The 15,951-nt window shown below is 37.9% G+C and overlaps 3 protein-coding genes across 5 annotated transcripts in view; 1 reads left to right on the plus strand and 2 right to left on the minus strand.

Annotated features, from left to right (window-relative positions):
- The first annotated feature begins 1,293 nt into the window (after positions 1 to 1,293).
- LOC116847500 lies at positions 1,294 to 6,962 on the plus strand. The gene is made up of 3 exons (XM_032822583.1): positions 1,294 to 2,547; positions 3,579 to 3,876; positions 4,621 to 6,962. The coding sequence occupies exons 1-3, from the start codon at positions 1,976 to 1,978 to the stop codon at positions 6,268 to 6,270; spliced, it is 2,520 nt and encodes an 839-aa protein (XP_032678474.1). The 5' UTR covers positions 1,294 to 1,975; the 3' UTR covers positions 6,271 to 6,962.
- Positions 6,963 to 7,008: 46 nt separating this feature from the next.
- On the minus strand, positions 7,009 to 12,555 carry LOC116847502 (transmembrane protein 26). Of its 2 annotated transcripts, XM_032822587.1 has the most exons (7): positions 11,702 to 11,782; positions 11,083 to 11,195; positions 10,287 to 10,464; positions 9,452 to 9,859; positions 8,738 to 9,108; positions 7,928 to 8,260; positions 7,009 to 7,141 (listed from the first exon to the last, which is right to left on the minus strand). In XM_032822587.1, the coding sequence occupies exons 2-7, from the start codon at positions 11,094 to 11,096 to the stop codon at positions 7,096 to 7,098; spliced, it is 1,350 nt and encodes a 449-aa protein (XP_032678478.1). In that variant the 5' UTR covers positions 11,097 to 11,195; positions 11,702 to 11,782; the 3' UTR covers positions 7,009 to 7,095. The 2 variants fall into 2 exon arrangements, with proteins under 2 accessions (XP_032678478.1, XP_032678477.1); XM_032822586.1 differs by lacking the exon at positions 11,083 to 11,195 and having other exon boundaries at positions 11,702 to 12,555.
- A 154-nt stretch (positions 12,556 to 12,709) lies between these two features.
- Positions 12,710 to 15,951, minus strand: part of LOC116847501 (tyrosine-protein phosphatase non-receptor type 11-like) — a 4,684-nt gene continuing 1,442 nt past the window's right edge. For both annotated transcript variants that reach the window (XM_032822584.1, XM_032822585.1), the window contains exons 5-10: positions 14,650 to 15,001; positions 14,205 to 14,381; positions 13,950 to 14,126; positions 13,596 to 13,812; positions 13,309 to 13,460; positions 12,710 to 13,226 (exon numbers count right to left, since the gene is read on the minus strand). In XM_032822584.1, coding sequence (XP_032678475.1) covers positions 13,068 to 13,226; positions 13,309 to 13,460; positions 13,596 to 13,812; positions 13,950 to 14,126; positions 14,205 to 14,381; positions 14,650 to 15,001 — 1,234 coding nt within the window. In that variant the 3' untranslated portion in view covers positions 12,710 to 13,067. The remainder of the gene's footprint in view (positions 13,227 to 13,308; positions 13,461 to 13,595; positions 13,813 to 13,949; positions 14,127 to 14,204; positions 14,382 to 14,649; positions 15,002 to 15,951) is intronic.

The following is a 15,951-nucleotide window of genomic DNA, read 5'->3' on the forward strand; positions in this document are numbered from 1 at the left end:
TCTCGCAGGCATATTTTCTAATCAATCAAAATTTCAATATGAAACGAAATAATAAGAACCGTGCTTTGATTTTGGTGCGAAATTAATGTATAAAAAAAACAAATTGCTATATATTACTAATATATATTACTAATCCAAAAATGATATGGTCGAAATATGTTTCAGTTCAATTTTGGATCATATTTAGCAAGTAATAATAATGTTTATATTATTGTTCACTGAAGAGATGGTCCATACACTGAGGAAAAATACTTAAGAATTGTTTGTGGGTTATAAAGCTTCTTTCTGCGAAATAAAGTTCATCTCTGTGAATAAACTTCATATTCCGTGAATAAATTTTCGAGTATTCTTTCTTAGTGTACAAACATATTTGGATTATATCGTTTTTATATTCGTAATAATTACCAAAAGCTTTTCTCTACTAAATGTTATTGTCGCGCGCACATCAGCACACGATGTTCTTATCAGCTCGTTCTATATTAATATTTTCATCTCAGAACCTTATATTTGTTCTACTTCCAAATCGAGATCGATTTCATTACGATACATATAAAAGTTATGCATTAGGCAATATTGGAATATAATTATTACCGTAATTGTTGCGCCCTGCTTTTTCTTTATATATTAAATATGTAAATCGTTCTCTACATTAGTTAGAATTAATCGTGCACAACGATCTCTCGTTTCCTTCTGGTTCTACGTTCGGATAGATAAACAGAGTCATTAACTCTCTTAAAATAAATCAGTCAAACATCATTGAAAACATCATTGAAAACAGTGAATATACACTGATTTGCAGTTATAAGTATAGCACTGAAAGTGCTCAGTGCTATACTCATAACTGATATCAGTGACTATTCACTCATTCACTTTAAGAGAGAACATTAATTAACATCCTTAAGAAGACGCGAAGTGCGTCCTGACTCACTTTGGCGACTCCATTGCGTTTCCTCGACTAAGGGCCGATTGTCCCAATTTCTTGGTAAGCTACCTAACAGTTAAATCATATGTCTGTCTCTGTTACATTTAAAGAAAAAACGAAGACGGATATATGATTTAACTGTCAGGTTACTAAGAAGCTGGAACAAGCTGGAATAGCTCTAAAACAGCGAAACACTGCGCCCGTTGAACGTAACGCTCACGACGTTTTCCCGAGGGGAACATCGACCTTCAACTGTCGATTTCTTGCCGTTAAATCGATCCGCGTACGTACGTGCATGCGTGCGTGTGTGCGCAGGCGCGCACACTCGCGCGTGCAATCGACCGACATGGTGAAACATTTGAAAGGTGACACCACCGTGACAGCCGGCCACAGTGCTCCTGGTGAGAGGATTTTTCATCGCGTTCGTTCCTACGGAAGTGCCACTCTATCATACCGTCCGATTGCTATCGATTACCTCACTCCATCCAGTTATCGAGTCCGTAACTTCGTTACATTTTCGAGAGAAGATACCGAAAACAATTCGCCTGCTAAGTCGCCGAGAGTACGTGCGAATTCTTCCACGTTTCTTTTCTAACGGCGAGAGACACCTTCGAAAAAAGGCACCGATAAGATCAGTAGGCTCTCGAAGACGCGACACGCAACTGTGCTAAGAGGAACGGTCGGAAGTCGTCAGGTTTGTCCTCTCAGCCGCGAAAAGTTTTCATCATCAACGGTGCTTCATTACTTCACATCCTAATATCATCTCTTCTCTTCTTCGACGAGCCGTGAATGTTCACTTATTTTGTTTTCCACGCAGGAAGCGTGACGAATTGCAACTTAGGTTGCGTCTAGAGTTGGAATTAAATAAGAATTTAGCGATTCGTTCTGAGTTACATAGCCTATAAAGAAGAAGAAAGGAAAAATTAATTGGAGATTTGATTAATTGAGAGTGTTTGGCGCGATCAGTTGCCAGGAAGACCGACTTAGATTTTGAATTTTGGTCCTGATAAGGACTCAGCGGTAGAAAAAACAGATTTATGACGATTAAAGATAATGGAGGTAACGCTACAAGATTCGATCGAGCAGGACTACGAGATTCAGGAGATCGAAGAAATTCCGAGGAGAAACGAGCCGACGATCACGGGAAATCCAAACGAGGATGCCGCCAAGAACGCGACGTATTTCACTCGTGATCTGCCGTCGAATTCAACGTCGACCGGTCGCGTTCGAGGAGAAATACTCGACGATGGGATGGAGGTGATTCTGTTGTTACAAGAGGAAGAGCCAGTGAGACGTCGTCAGATAGAAACGAGGCTGGATCGGCGGGTTATCGAGCTGAGCGACAACAAGTGCAAGTTGGCTCTTCGACGGCTAGAAATGACGAATGCCATCGAGCAGATAGATGCGACATCGACGCGCGACGACGAGAACACAGAGATGCTGCGGAAGCTGCCGCCAGACACGATCGTGACGAGGCAGGAGGAAGCGAGATCAAGCAAAGTCGAAGACAGCGACTACAAGGAGCTGACGGAGACCAACAGTAGCAGTAGTGGCGGCAGTAGCTCGACTTCCGGCTGCGCAGTCGCCAAGGTGAAGAGAATTCCACGAGCTGTCAGAAATAAAAGGTGAGGAAGCGGTGTAGTTGTTTTGTGTATTCGTCTCTTGGAAAATACTCGCGAGTGTAATAACAAAATTTTACGAATTTTATCTTCTCCTAAGAGTGAGAAATTTTTTCTCTCTCTCTCTTTGTCTGTGTCTATTTTTATATTTTCTCTAAATTTATTTGTGTCTATCTCTTTTGATAATAACTTGGTCGAACAGAGTTCTAATTAGGAATATTGAATGATTAAAATCAACTTAAAATTTATTTGTTGGATATAAAATTTATTTCTATAAAATAAAATTTATCTCTGTGAATAAACTTCATAACTAATAAATAAATTTTCAAATATTTTTTTTCAATATATATTTACTAGGATTCAGAATGTATTTTGTGAATAAATTTGATAATATAATGAACTTACGATAGATTTGCGCATAATTTATAAAATACTTGAAACAAGTAACATTTATTTGAATGCAGTATACACACACACACACACACACACACAGGGTGTCTCACACTCTCCTCCGGACATTTTGTGGGTATTTTATATATATATATATATACACCAAGAAAAAGACAATAAAATTTATTTTTGGCATATAAAGTTTATTCACAGAAATAAATTGTATTTCACATAGAAAAATAAACTTTATGTCCCAAAAATAAATTTCAAATATTTTTTCCCAGTGTTGTAAACAACATTGAACCGACGCGAGTTTAGATCACTCAGGGAGCGATTAACACGCTCAGGATTGATTTAAAAAACTCTTCTCACAAACAAGCTTATATCTTGTTTTCCTTTTGACGTAACTGTGTAAACACACAGGCTTGATTCGATCAAATATATATGTGGGCATAGGAAAAGAAAATTTTCTTATCACACATGTATAACGCAGTTTATGAAAGATCGTTGCATGTGTGACGCTGTTACCAAACATTGACTTTATAAGCTCTTTGATAGCTTATGACGTCATTAAGTGCTCACGGGGTGATCCAAACACGATTCAGTCGGAAATGTTAGAAGGTATCGTTACGTGATGTTATTGTTAGCCGCGAAACGGTAGAAGTAAGACGGAATCCCATGCGGATGTCTAAGAAGGATGTTGACAAGGATTTTTCGCGGCCGAGACAGCGGCTGCTGGCGAACAACAAACGAGAGGTTTGTGAGAATTATGAAGCCGGTAAACGCACGCGATCGTCTACTACGCCTTACATGAATACCAGGTCGGTCACCCGGAAGATGTATACTGTGGGTGCGACTTATCAGGCGCCCACCAAACGAGACGAGACCGAATGGAAAGAGTGGCCCGTGCATGGAATGCACGAAAGACCAGTCTATCATCCTCAGGTAAGATCGTCTTCTCGAGCAACGCGACATTTTTATTTATTCCTCGTACATCCGCGTGAATTGCGAATCAATTGCACAATATTCTCGAGAAGAATTGTTAACCTTTGCAAGTTAGTAATCTCATCGTACGTTATACTTTTTATAAAACACGTATTACCTTATAATATTATTATTTATAACGTTATATATATATACATATAACTTATATAAATGGTAATTATAATTTAATATTTATTGATAGATACACTAATAACACATTTATTTGTACTAATTTACGTATTTTTAGATTGAAAAGAAATTTTTTTCAAAGAAGAAAATATATATTTTCCTAAAACACCGTTGCTTCCCATGAAAGCAATTGTTTATTTTATTTAAATAAAACAATTTAATTTTTAATAAATATATTATTAGTACTCCCACGGAATAAATATCTCTTATTTCTCAGATATTTTTTCTCTCAGTGTACACTGAGAAAAATACTTGAACATTTATTTATGAGATGTATTAGTTTGTTTTTTCGTAAGATAATAAACCTTATTTCACAGAAATAAACTTTATTTTACAGAAATAAACTTTACATTCCACAAATAAATTTTTAAATATTCTTTTCTCAGTATATTTATATTCTTCACAACAAATCTTACTCGTGAAAATTCGAAATTCCTTCAAATTCTTTAAAAAATCTCAATATTAAGAAATCGACTTGCATACTTGTATGAAATAACTATACAAGTTTGTACTCAGGTCGGTCTAGCAGTGGAGTACCTAGGAAGATCCTTCGTCAGCCTCGACGGACTATCCTACTGCGAGATTGTGGACGAGTCTGAGATCGAGGTGGTCGCCGTCGACCCGCGCTACGACAGGCGGCCTTCCTCGGCTGAGAAGAAGTCGGCAGGAAAAGCGAAGACAAAGAACAAACGTTCGTCGAATACGGGAGACACATGGAACACTTCTTTCTCGACAAAAAGGAACAAATCCTTTGGAACATGCATGCATGGGAGCCTTCACTGCGTGCTTGGCTACTGCTCGCAAGTCATGACGCCGTCCTACAAGCAAATGGCAGAGGAGAAGCCGGCAACGCTTACAGCCAAGACGAGCGTTTCAGAGTCGACGAAAGAAAACATCATAAGTTTCAAAAACAACATCATGGACAACTCAGACAAGTTCGCCGAAGGAGCGAAGTTGCTGGAAGGTTACGCCATTGCCATGACGCAGAGCGTTCAGAACAAGAATAATCGTGGTAGAGCCAGCGCTGGGACTGTCGCATCATCCTCAGCGACATACGTGTCACCGGGATCGCAGAGGTCGATCTTGGAGAACAGCAGAACGAATTTGCCAACATTGCGAGGCTTCCCAAACGCCTCTCTCGTCTTGCTGAGGAACTCAGGCGCGAAGACGAGCAATGAGGCCTTCAAAACGAAGGACACGAAGGACACGTTCAAGCTGAAGGACGCGTCCGTCAGTGAGGAGACGTTGTCGTCAATCTACAAGAAGCTGATGTCTACAGATGAGGTAGCCGCCAATCGCGAAGCGTCTCCAATGGGAGGCAACTTTTACACCTTAAAACGACACTCCACGAGCGGTATACGAGAGTACAAGCCGAAAAGGAGCACCTTGGACGCCCAGATAGAGAACACGAGGACCCTCTGTGTCGCGAAAGAGAGCGACGAGAACGGGAACACGGACAATGCAAAGATCCAACAACCGGACGGAGTATTCACAGGTCCCAGCGTAAAAAATCGCTCGTTGTGCACCAGTGAGGCCTCGGAGATCGCCCGGATCTTGTCGGAGTATAACAGGGGCGCGACAAGGAAGTCCGCGATACAGGTCTACGGCGGCGCGTCGAAGAACGCGAAGCATTCGACGAAAGCGAGTTGTTTCTGGCAGAAGGATACGACAACAGAAGAGAGTCAGAACGTCTCAGGAGATAGAAGCATGGGTCTCGACCTCTCACAGGGAAAATGGAGGAAGTTGTCGACTCTGGAGAACATTGGTGACCAGACGCAGGTCATTAACAACGATCGAAGCGCGTCCAATAAACCTGGAGGACCTCCAGCACCTTTAGAGAGTTACCAAGGTGTTTCTTCAAGAAATCAACAGATGAATTCGAGTGTATCGAGTTCTACCAGAGAGAAATTCTCTGTGACTCGCAAGTACTTTGGTAAACGACGAGAGGCGCTCGCGATCGACACGGAGCTGAAGGAAGCGGCCTCGGGATGCTCCAAAGACGAAGCGGACGTCTTGAAGACGGAAGACTGTCTACGGGAACTGCTGGAGAACACCACGGTGTTGTATTGCGCCGCCAACGGGATTCACCAGGACGATGTATCCAACTATATCGATACTCTCGATGGCAAACAAAGTATCCAATGGCTGGAAGCTCTTTTCGAGTAACTGCATTGTGTAAAGATAGAGTGGAGCTTCATCCGTTCGACGCGTGCGTCGTCGTCGTTGAGTTTAAAGTTGTTTTCTTCTCGAGGTACGTTCACCGACGAGATAAGGATATTTTCGTAGAATAGTTTAACTGTCTGTCTAAATCTAAACTGTCATTTGTTCCCATTCGTCTCGTCAAGCGAACGTGGACGCTCTAAGAGAGAATGTAATGTGTGGATATAATTGATAGAACATGGTATGAAAATTGTTAAGTATATCTATATATTTTTCAATATTGCAGCATTTAACTCTTTTTTGTTTTTGTTAAGACACTTGCGTTTGAAAGATCCTGAAACTGCTTCTGATAGTTCTCTGCATTGATTTCTTCTTTACGCAATTGCGTAATTAATGTTTGTTCTCTCTATGAAGGCACATGAAAGTAATATTTCTTTAATCGAGAAGTATTGAAAGTTGTATCGTACAAGATATTAATCATTTCATGCAATTTGTGTATATAGATATACTACTTTATACACATACACTTTCGATATAATTGCAGGATTTAACATTGCGATTTTATAAGAACAAATCGGAGCAGAATCGCTCTAGAGAAATTATTCAGATATTCGGTCCGTCGCACCAAGATATTGGTACTTTGAAGGATGTCTATTTTTCCGTTTGTCTATTTTTACAAATATATATACGTCTTTAATTATTGCGATGTAACTGTCTCGTTCTCGTGATCAGCACCATGCCACCATTAATTCCAGCGTGTATGAAGAGGATGCAAACAACTAGAATCGCAGAATAAACGAACAGCAATGCCAGGATACCCAGATTCCGTTGTCAATCGCTATCTTGCCTCCGCTTTCGATGCGTATATTTACGAGTACTGCAAATTGTCGTAAAAACGCGAATAGTAGATATGCATAGACAGAGTGTGTGAAAACGGTATCTTTATATTCTCTATAGCATCGCGAGACTCGAGAAAAACAGATATTCGTAGAATATTAATAAAGTTGCATTTACTGATCGAAAAAATTCGCGACGACCGATGATCTATATAAATTTTGAAGATAATTTTTGACCTCTGGAAGTAGAAAGAATCGATAAAATAGTTAGACCCGAAAGAAAGAGGAAAGCTAGTATCTCTTTTTGCGTTTGTATAAACAGATTATAGACATTTTCGTGCATATATATATGGTAATTAGAAATTTGTTATAGACCCTACTGAAAAATTTTTATTATGATCTCAAATGAAATCTCTGAAAAATTTTCTATGAGATATTAATTATTTCATATATATTATCTCAATTGAGATATATAAAAAATAGAAAAATTTTTCTTTTTCAAATTTTCGGATTATATTGTAAATATCAAGTTATTATAATGACATTTATAATATAATCTAAAAATTTTAAAAAAAAAAGCTTTTTTTATCTTTCATATATCTCAATTGAGATATCATATGAAATAATTAAGATCTTATATGGAAAATTTTTAGAAATTTTATTTGAGATATCAATAAAAATTTTCAGTAGGAGAAGCTTTTTTAATTCTTAAAATTTGTCGCGCTAATTGTGAGTTTTACTTTTCTAGTTGAAGAATCACACTGCACTCGAAATTCTCATTTAAACGCAAACGTTCTTTGCCATTGACATTAATTTTCTAAATTTACCTCTTTCTGTTAGATTCCGACTCACTGCCCTCGCTAACTTCCGTCTTAGTGCCGGTCAGTTCCTCGCTGGAAGACTCGTTCTCGCTGTGAAACTTCCGACTGGAACTCTTACCGGAGTCGTCGTCATCGTGCTTACTCTTCGTCGATTTTCTCTCGCTTTTCTCGCCGGACTTTTTGTCTCCTCTCCTTTTGCGCTTCTCGTCGTCGGAGGTGCCGCGTCTCATCTCCTCTCTGTGCGAGGATATTCTCTTTCCTTCTCGCTTCTGCGACTTATCCTGCTTGCCGGAATTGCGGGAACTCGACGTCGAGTACCCCGTATCTTGGCGATTTTTTCTACGAAGATGTATAAGATGTATAAGACGCATAAAAGAAGAAAGAAAATAAGATCGTCGATTCACTGAAGCAGCAACAAAAATTATCGTCCACATAGCATTAAAATCAATATTATTATTACTAAAATATTATTATATTATCTCGACAAATTAAATTTTTTTGCATTGAAAATACAATACTGTAGTAATTTTCTCTATTGAAGGACGACACTTTAATATTATTGAAACGTTGATTTAAGATAGTAGTTATATTTTGATAGCTATTGAAATGATATTAATTTTTTGAATTAACCAAAACAACCTTGTATTAATGTTTGACTTTAAGGTTTATTACAAGTCCCAAGTATCAGAATAATATCGCTAATATTTTTAGCTATCATTTTTAGTAATACATTTAAAAGCTTCCTAAGTTTAATGGTGTAATATTTTTTTTGCTATGTGGGCGGAAAACAATTTGCGCGTAGTGAAAGTTACTAACCGTTTGGAACGAGCTACATTCTTCGGGGATGAGTCGAATTTGTCATTCTCCTCCGTGGAATCCTCGGTCTCCGTGTAATTCGCCTCCACGTCCTTGTCGCGTCGCCTCTTTTGCCTTTTGTCGTCTCGCGCGCTCTTCACTCTCGCGTCCTTGTACATGTCGCCCCGTGAAATAATGCTTATATTCGACACTTCCATCTTACTGTATTTTTTGTTCTTTCGCTTGTTCTTGTTCTCGCTCTGCACCACATAGAGCCGATACAGCTGCAGCAGTATCACCAATGTGTTCTTGCACGTGAAGAATATATTCATGTAACTGACTATCTTGTAATGGATTATCAGGATCAAGCGAAACGCCAAAAACGGTCCATCCTGCAACACATCGACATCGAGGTTTGTCAAATTTTTGTCAAGTTAATCTTAAGACTAATGTTCTTTATTCAGCCAAGTTAATCATACATGTCGTTTCAAATTAGCTTCATGTTTATACAATCTAATTTCATATTCATTTTTGGAGCAACGCCTTTTATCAAAGATCATTGATCATTAAACGCCAGATATCAGATAAGAGAAGTTAAAAAATTCGCGATTACTTGTTTAAAAAATAAATCAGGAACAATTATTGCGAAATAATTTAAATGCCTTGATTTTTCCAACACTTTCTCTTAGCACTAACACTTCTTGATTTATTTCAGGTTGCCGTTCGCGAGCATACCTGGAGAATCATGTTCAAGGCGATTCCCCACACGTCGATGCTGCAGCAGCTGGTCTGTGTGCGGACCTTCTTCCTGGCGACGCTTCCAGACGACAAACGAGACTTTCTCGACTTGGTGGCGGTCAACACGACCGTGAACTGCATCAAGGACCATGCCCAAATGCCTAAGGTCAGGTACACGAGCACGGGCTCCCGCGCTATCTTGTCCTCTTTGAAGGAATCGAAGAACTCGATGATGTCAGCGGCGGTACCGATGTAGACCAACAAGAGTTGGCTGAGCTGATCGCGAGTGAGATCGCCCTTTGGCAACATCCAACGGCCGATTATCAGGATCAGCATCAGGAACTGTTCGATCAGGGTGACCCACGTTTCCGTGGAAATCTGTATGTCCGGTAGCTGAATATCAACCTGAAGAACCGAAGTCGGATTTGAAGTAAGTAAATCTCTGATGAATTTTTCATTGCTAATTAATGACTATTTGCAGCGGCACTGACATTAATTAATTAATTAATTATATATAAATAAATGTAACAGCACTGATATTATTAACAAATTAATTAATTAATATCTGTAATTAATGTGCATTAATTAGCATTGGATTTTCGACATATAAAGGATTATTAAAATACAATTATCAGATATAACTTTGTGATATAACGTATTATTATTACCAAAATATGCAGCTTCTCTGCGATTTATTTTTTTCTGCAAATTTATTACAATTGTTAAATTTGTAAATTGTTATTGAGATATTCCTGTCTCTTATTTAGTATTCTAGTTATTAAAATATTCTTGTTTCTTATCTAGCCAGTAATCGTCATAAAATCACACGCACGCCTAGAGCTTTCTCCAAATGTTTCAAGTCGCCGGCTGCCAAATTGGATAGATCGAAGTTCTCCGATATATTGATACCCGACTCGCGGGATTTCAACCTTCTCTCCACCTTATCCAGCTCCAACAACCAAATCGCGGGCACTACACTGCTAAGATACAAAAAGACGGACGGGCAGAACCTGAAAAAATGTAAGTTGTCACAATTTCCATTCCAATAAACGACGAACTGTCTCACGAAGCACATCCATTAAAGAAAGTTAACTTAATTCATTTAAAAAATATGAAAAGTTAATTATATCAAATCTATATTATTCTCTTATTTAATATTTTACGGTTCCGCGATTTCATCAAAGCAATATATATTCGCGTTCAATCGTGAGTGCTAGCATTATTCTTTCGTATCGAGATTATCGAGGATATATCCTGCGATTGCATCTTACGGTATACCTAGCAGCAAATTGATCGATGAGTCAGGTAAGCGATACCGCGAAATCAGGTCACGGCTTGCTCCGACAGAAGTCAATAATTTTTTATCCGGCTCGCGACTCGAACAAAGTGGATTCTGACTCGCTGACGCGCTCGTGTTACTAATGCTCCAATTTCCGTCTGTCAAACCGAGACGGTCTCACAACATACACACCCTTCCCGCGCGGCATCCCCTTGCACTAATCTTCGCAGTGACAGTCCTGTATCTAACGCAACGTCATCGCTGTATATAGCAATGTTTGCTATACACAGTGGCCATTAGGACTGAATGATAGAAAAAAAATAATGCAATTCTCTTAATTTGCACTCACATAATTACACACATCTGTTTTAAATTGCCATTGTCTGTAACATCCTAAACAGCACAGACCTCCAGGAGACGTTCCGAGGACGTCCCTACGTCTTAAGAACCTTTCTGGGAGATCTTACAACAAAATCATAAGAAATTAAACAATTTAGAACTATTACTAAGCAAATAAACAATTTCAGTAAATCACATATTCCACAATTATATTTCTCATACAATCATGGAACTTAAATATTTAAATAATTGTTAATTAAAATTTGTAAATTAAAATCACATTAATACGATAACTTACTTTAGAAGTTAAGCTTTCAAAATTAATTACTTGGACGTTATTATTTTTTCTTATTATACTTAGAAAAAGAAAAGAAATAATAAATAATGATCCTATATTTCTTTCCTATTCTTTTTCTTTCGTTTCAGTGAAAGAATTAAATTTTTAATTCTATACAAAGTGCTTCAAAAAAATGTTAAAAAAGTTACTTCCATGTAAATATTAACATTTTTTTAAAGCAAACTCTCCATATATAAGTATTTACATCTTTTTTTAAACAATCTGTATTTCTTGCAAGTGCAGTGCGTAATTCTCTGGTGCGTAGTAATGTCTGTACGAATACTTGACGTACCATTTCCACTCTTGATTCTCTTTTATAGTGAGTGTGAAGATGCCCTCGAAGAACAGCAGAAGAATAGGACAACAGAGGTACCAGAAAAACGGATTCTTCTTGAAAGTCGTGACTTGCCAGATAGCGATGAATCCGTGCGATGCAAACACTAGACGTGTAATTATTGCCTTGACCGTTGCCAAGAACTTCGCCATAGTTATTAATTACAATTTCTCGCACACTCGCGAATGTTCTGACAAACGAGATAAATCCACGTCATTCGTTCGTATGGAATTTGCGCAACACACATTCGCGATTTGCAATCACGTATCGTCGTTTAAATTTATCTCGCATATTTTCGCGCGTTCGTTTAAGAAGCCACAGACGTTTATTATTATAAAAACAAGAATATAAAATATACGGAGATATGATCAGAGAAGGCACGAGATCGAAGGTTCGCCGAATACAATGCGAAGGTGTCGAATCGCTGCGAAAGAAACGTCCTGACTTCGAAAGACGCGCGCACGCGTAAGCGCTCCTGGAGGATGATCGCCCTTATACGAAGGTGTAGCGATACAGGTGTAGGTGCGTCACAGTTACACTTTCTATATTTCCCTCTAAACGGAAGATTTAGATTTATTTTATTTCATTGCAAAAATGTAACAAAAACGATGCTATAGTAAAATTCGTTTTGTTGCATTTTCTGTAAGTTTTTCCTTTCTTGTTTTTTTTCTCTTATAAGCATAATATAGGAGCATACATCTTGATGGATGACCGATATACTCTACTAAACAATATGATAAAACAATGATAACCATGTGTTTTTATTATACTTTTGTACTTAAATAACTTTAATTTCTAGACATAAAAAATATGATTAAAAAAGACCTTGAAATAAGATTCATATATCTTAAAAAAAGATGTGTGCATGTATAGAAAAAAAAAATAGAAAATATAGTTGGAAAGTACAAAAGGGACAAGGATTTTCTTCAGTACTTCATCGTTTGCATCAATGTACCAGACTGTGAATCGCTGGAAATACAGGGCTTTTTCCCTTTTTTATTTCAACTTATGTATATATATCTATGCGTATAGTTACTCACAATCCAACTGTTAAAAAAATGCGCCATAAGTATGTTCGATAAAAATAAGTGTATTTAACAAGAGTGAAACTGAATTGTCGTTGGCGAGAATGGATTCTTGTAAATGGAGTATGTCGCAGCAAGTTACGTTCTTCTTCTTCTATCACCTACGATGACAGGGAGATGCAGAAGTTAGAGAGATAAAAAGGGAAAGAGAAAGAGGGTGAGTGAGAGAGTAACGAAGCCTCTTCTTTGCTTTCCCGAGTGTTTGTGGAACCGACTGAACCGAAATCACTAAACGGAAATCACTTTGGCCTCAAGTTATTGGTAGACGTGGACAATGTTGGAAGGGTCGTCGGTGTGCACGTGGGAGTGGAGGTCTCGCTTACGATAGCGTTGACAGAAACGTTCGCTTCACTCTTGTAACGAATGTTCGTGTATTCTCTGCCTAGTTGAAGTGATTTCTGCAAAGAATCAGACGAGTCGGTCAACGACGTTAAAATACTAGTTGAGAAAGAAAGAAAAAGTAATAGCGGACACGCTCACCTGTTCCGCCTGCATTCGCTGTGATACTGTCTCAATGTAATGCAGAACGGCGAGATATACAAATTTGTATTGCGCCTCTGTCTGAACCATCCCCGATCTCTGTGAACGTACTCGCTGTATCGTGCGTTGAATGTCAATTTCGCAATCCAATCCTGAATATAAGAAAATCGAGTAATACATTTAGACATGTTTCTTTACTTTGAGTGTGTACGATACTTGACAGCAATTGCTTCAGTCACCATTTTATTTCGATAAAACAGCTTTTAAGTCGATTTCATTTTACTCACCACGACGTTTAATTTGATCTAGGATCATGTCAATGACGATGAATGTGCCGGTTCTGCCGATTCCTGCGCTACAGTGAACAAGAACCGGCCCTATGCACAGTACGTTCTCATTATCAGAAGCCAAGGATATTGCGATAGATTCTTGCTTGGCATTTACGTCGTGTAAAAAATTCAGCACACAGCCAGGATCTGACGGGACACCATGATCGGGCCATGCCTGTATGAATCAGGTATGCAATTATATTCTCATGTACTTTTATTAAATAAATTTTTGAAATCTCTAACTATAGATATTATCTAGAAATCCTTATAGAAATTAAATACTTGGAAATAGTATAATAATAAATGAAATACTTGGAAATGATAATGATAAATTCTTCTGGATTCGGAAAAGTCCGGCTTGGTTCCCTGCAGGAGAAATTCGCGTAGAGTGTAATCGGAGGTCGAGGTTTGCGACATGGCGCGCACTTTCCACTCATTACCGTACTCGGCGATTTCATCTTCTTCCGGCCAGTAACGCGCGCACTTGTTCTAAAAAGTCACGTCTCATTTAGACTCCCCGTTTACCAACAACAGAGCTTACAGTTTCGTATCTTAGAGCGCATGTACCTTTCCTCTCTCCATCTCCTTCGTGGTCATGACGATCACGCGGGTGTTCTCTTGGTAGACCATGTGCCAAAAATCCCCAAGGGTGTTCGGGAGGCAGCCTTGCGTTGCTATGTAATATTTGCCCAACGGTGCAGGTTCATTACTGCCACCGGTGCTCGTCGCGTCACCTTCCTCGTTCTGCAAAAAGATCTTACTATGTATTTGATAAAGGTAAATAAATTTGTGACGACGCAGAATGCCCCAGAACCATCTAATGTACTTTTAGATTCTCGAATCAACTCATTATTTTTTCTCAGTAATTTTTCAATGAGAATAATGGTCTATTCAAATTAATTTTAAATTCAGTCAGAAGTCCTTTTTTTCAAAATAATGAGAGAAAACCGCACTTATAAGAATATTCGACGATTCCTGCGACACTCTGCAGACATCGAGAAAGAAACTTTACCCTTATGTAATTAGCGTTAATGTAATCAGCTCCAGAGGTGTTCGGATCTACGTCTTTCAGTCGCACCCTCGTGTGATCGAACGGCAGAATATTCTTGTAACGATTCTTTGAGCGATTTTCACTACGTAAACCTTCTTTTCTCGAAAAGAGATGTCGGCACTCTACTTGTTGAAGCGATTCGAATTCCTCCCAGAAGCCAGCTTTACCTTTGCCGCGACCAGCTCCACCTTCGTCACTTCCGCTAGCGCCGTTCCAACATAACCATCCATTGGAACAGCCATTCTCTTTGTGTAATTGTCTCACTCTGCTCTCGATATCACTGGCGTTAATGCGCGTCGCATTAAACGGTTGTCTGAGAATGAATGATAATATCTGTTATATTATGCATTATAAGTTTTTATTACCACACACCATTTATTAACATTTCACACCATAACGCATTTATATTGTTAATTTTGAGTCTTTATTACTGCAAAATTTTACATCATAACGTATTTATATTGTTAATTTTGAATTTTTAAGTTTCCACCACAGTGGACAAACGTCTAGGTATAGCTTCCGGAATGATGACGTTAATGAAACGATGACGTTAATGAGAGAAACAAGACTAAGATCTGTATTAATATTAATAATAATTACTTGAAACTTGATTCAAGTGAAATATTCGAGCGTTAATAGTTGTTACTTGAAAATTGTTTCAAGTGAAATATTTAGATTTTAATTCAGAGTTAGATGCGAGTTTTTCAGTTGAATCGCGATTCAAAATGTCATATATATAAATGTCACATGTCATAATTCAACTAAAAAAAGAATGTAACTGAACAATAAAATCAAAAGCTCTTAACTCTCCTTGATCAATAAATGTCTCTAAATGTGACTTCTAATTAGTTTTCAGTCACACTCAGACACTTTTATTAATAAAAAAGATAAAAGAGAGAGTTCAGAATAAGGATCTAAGTATTTCACATGAGATAAATTTTAGATGACAGTGAGAAAAAATACTTGAAAATTTATTTGTGGGATATAAAGTTTATTTTTGCAAAATAAAGTTTGTTTCTATAAAATAAATTTTAATCTCACACAAATAAATTTTCAAATATCTTTTTCTCAGTGAACTATTAACATGAATCTCAGATTTAAATTTAGAGAATGATGTGAGTTTTTCGGGTTAATATTGATTACAAATGTAATGTCGCATGTGTGTGTGTGTGTGTGTGATATGTATATATGATATATATGATATATATGATTATATATATATATATATATATATATATATATATATATATATATATATATATA

This window comes from Odontomachus brunneus, unplaced genomic scaffold (assembly GCF_010583005.1).
Source record: "Odontomachus brunneus isolate Ranch 3 - 2012 unplaced genomic scaffold, Obru_v1 Obru_scaffold_078, whole genome shotgun sequence".
NCBI classification, from domain to species: Eukaryota; Metazoa; Arthropoda; class Insecta; order Hymenoptera; family Formicidae; genus Odontomachus; species Odontomachus brunneus.

Excerpts from the sequence above, each read along its gene's own strand:
- LOC116847500 (XM_032822583.1), top strand. The coding sequence starts at position 1,976 with ATGGAGGTAACGCTACAAGATTCGATCGAGCAGGACTACGAGATTCAG. Across the intron at positions 2,548-3,578 it reads CGAGCTGTCAGAAATAAAAG|CCGCGAAACGGTAGAAGTAA; the intron begins GTGAGGAAGCGG and ends TGTTATTGTTAG. Across the intron at positions 3,877-4,620 it reads GACCAGTCTATCATCCTCAG|GTCGGTCTAGCAGTGGAGTA; the intron begins GTAAGATCGTCT and ends GTTTGTACTCAG.
- LOC116847502 (XM_032822586.1), bottom strand. The coding sequence starts at position 11,895 with ATGGCGAAGTTCTTGGCAACGGTCAAGGCAATAATTACACGTCTAGTG. Across the intron at positions 10,465-11,701 it reads GAGAATCAAGAGTGGAAATG|GTTCTGCCCGTCCGTCTTTT; the intron begins GTACGTCAAGTA and ends ACATTTTTTCAG. Across the intron at positions 8,261-8,737 it reads AATGTAGCTCGTTCCAAACG|AAAAAATCGCCAAGATACGG; the intron begins GTTAGTAACTTT and ends ACATCTTCGTAG.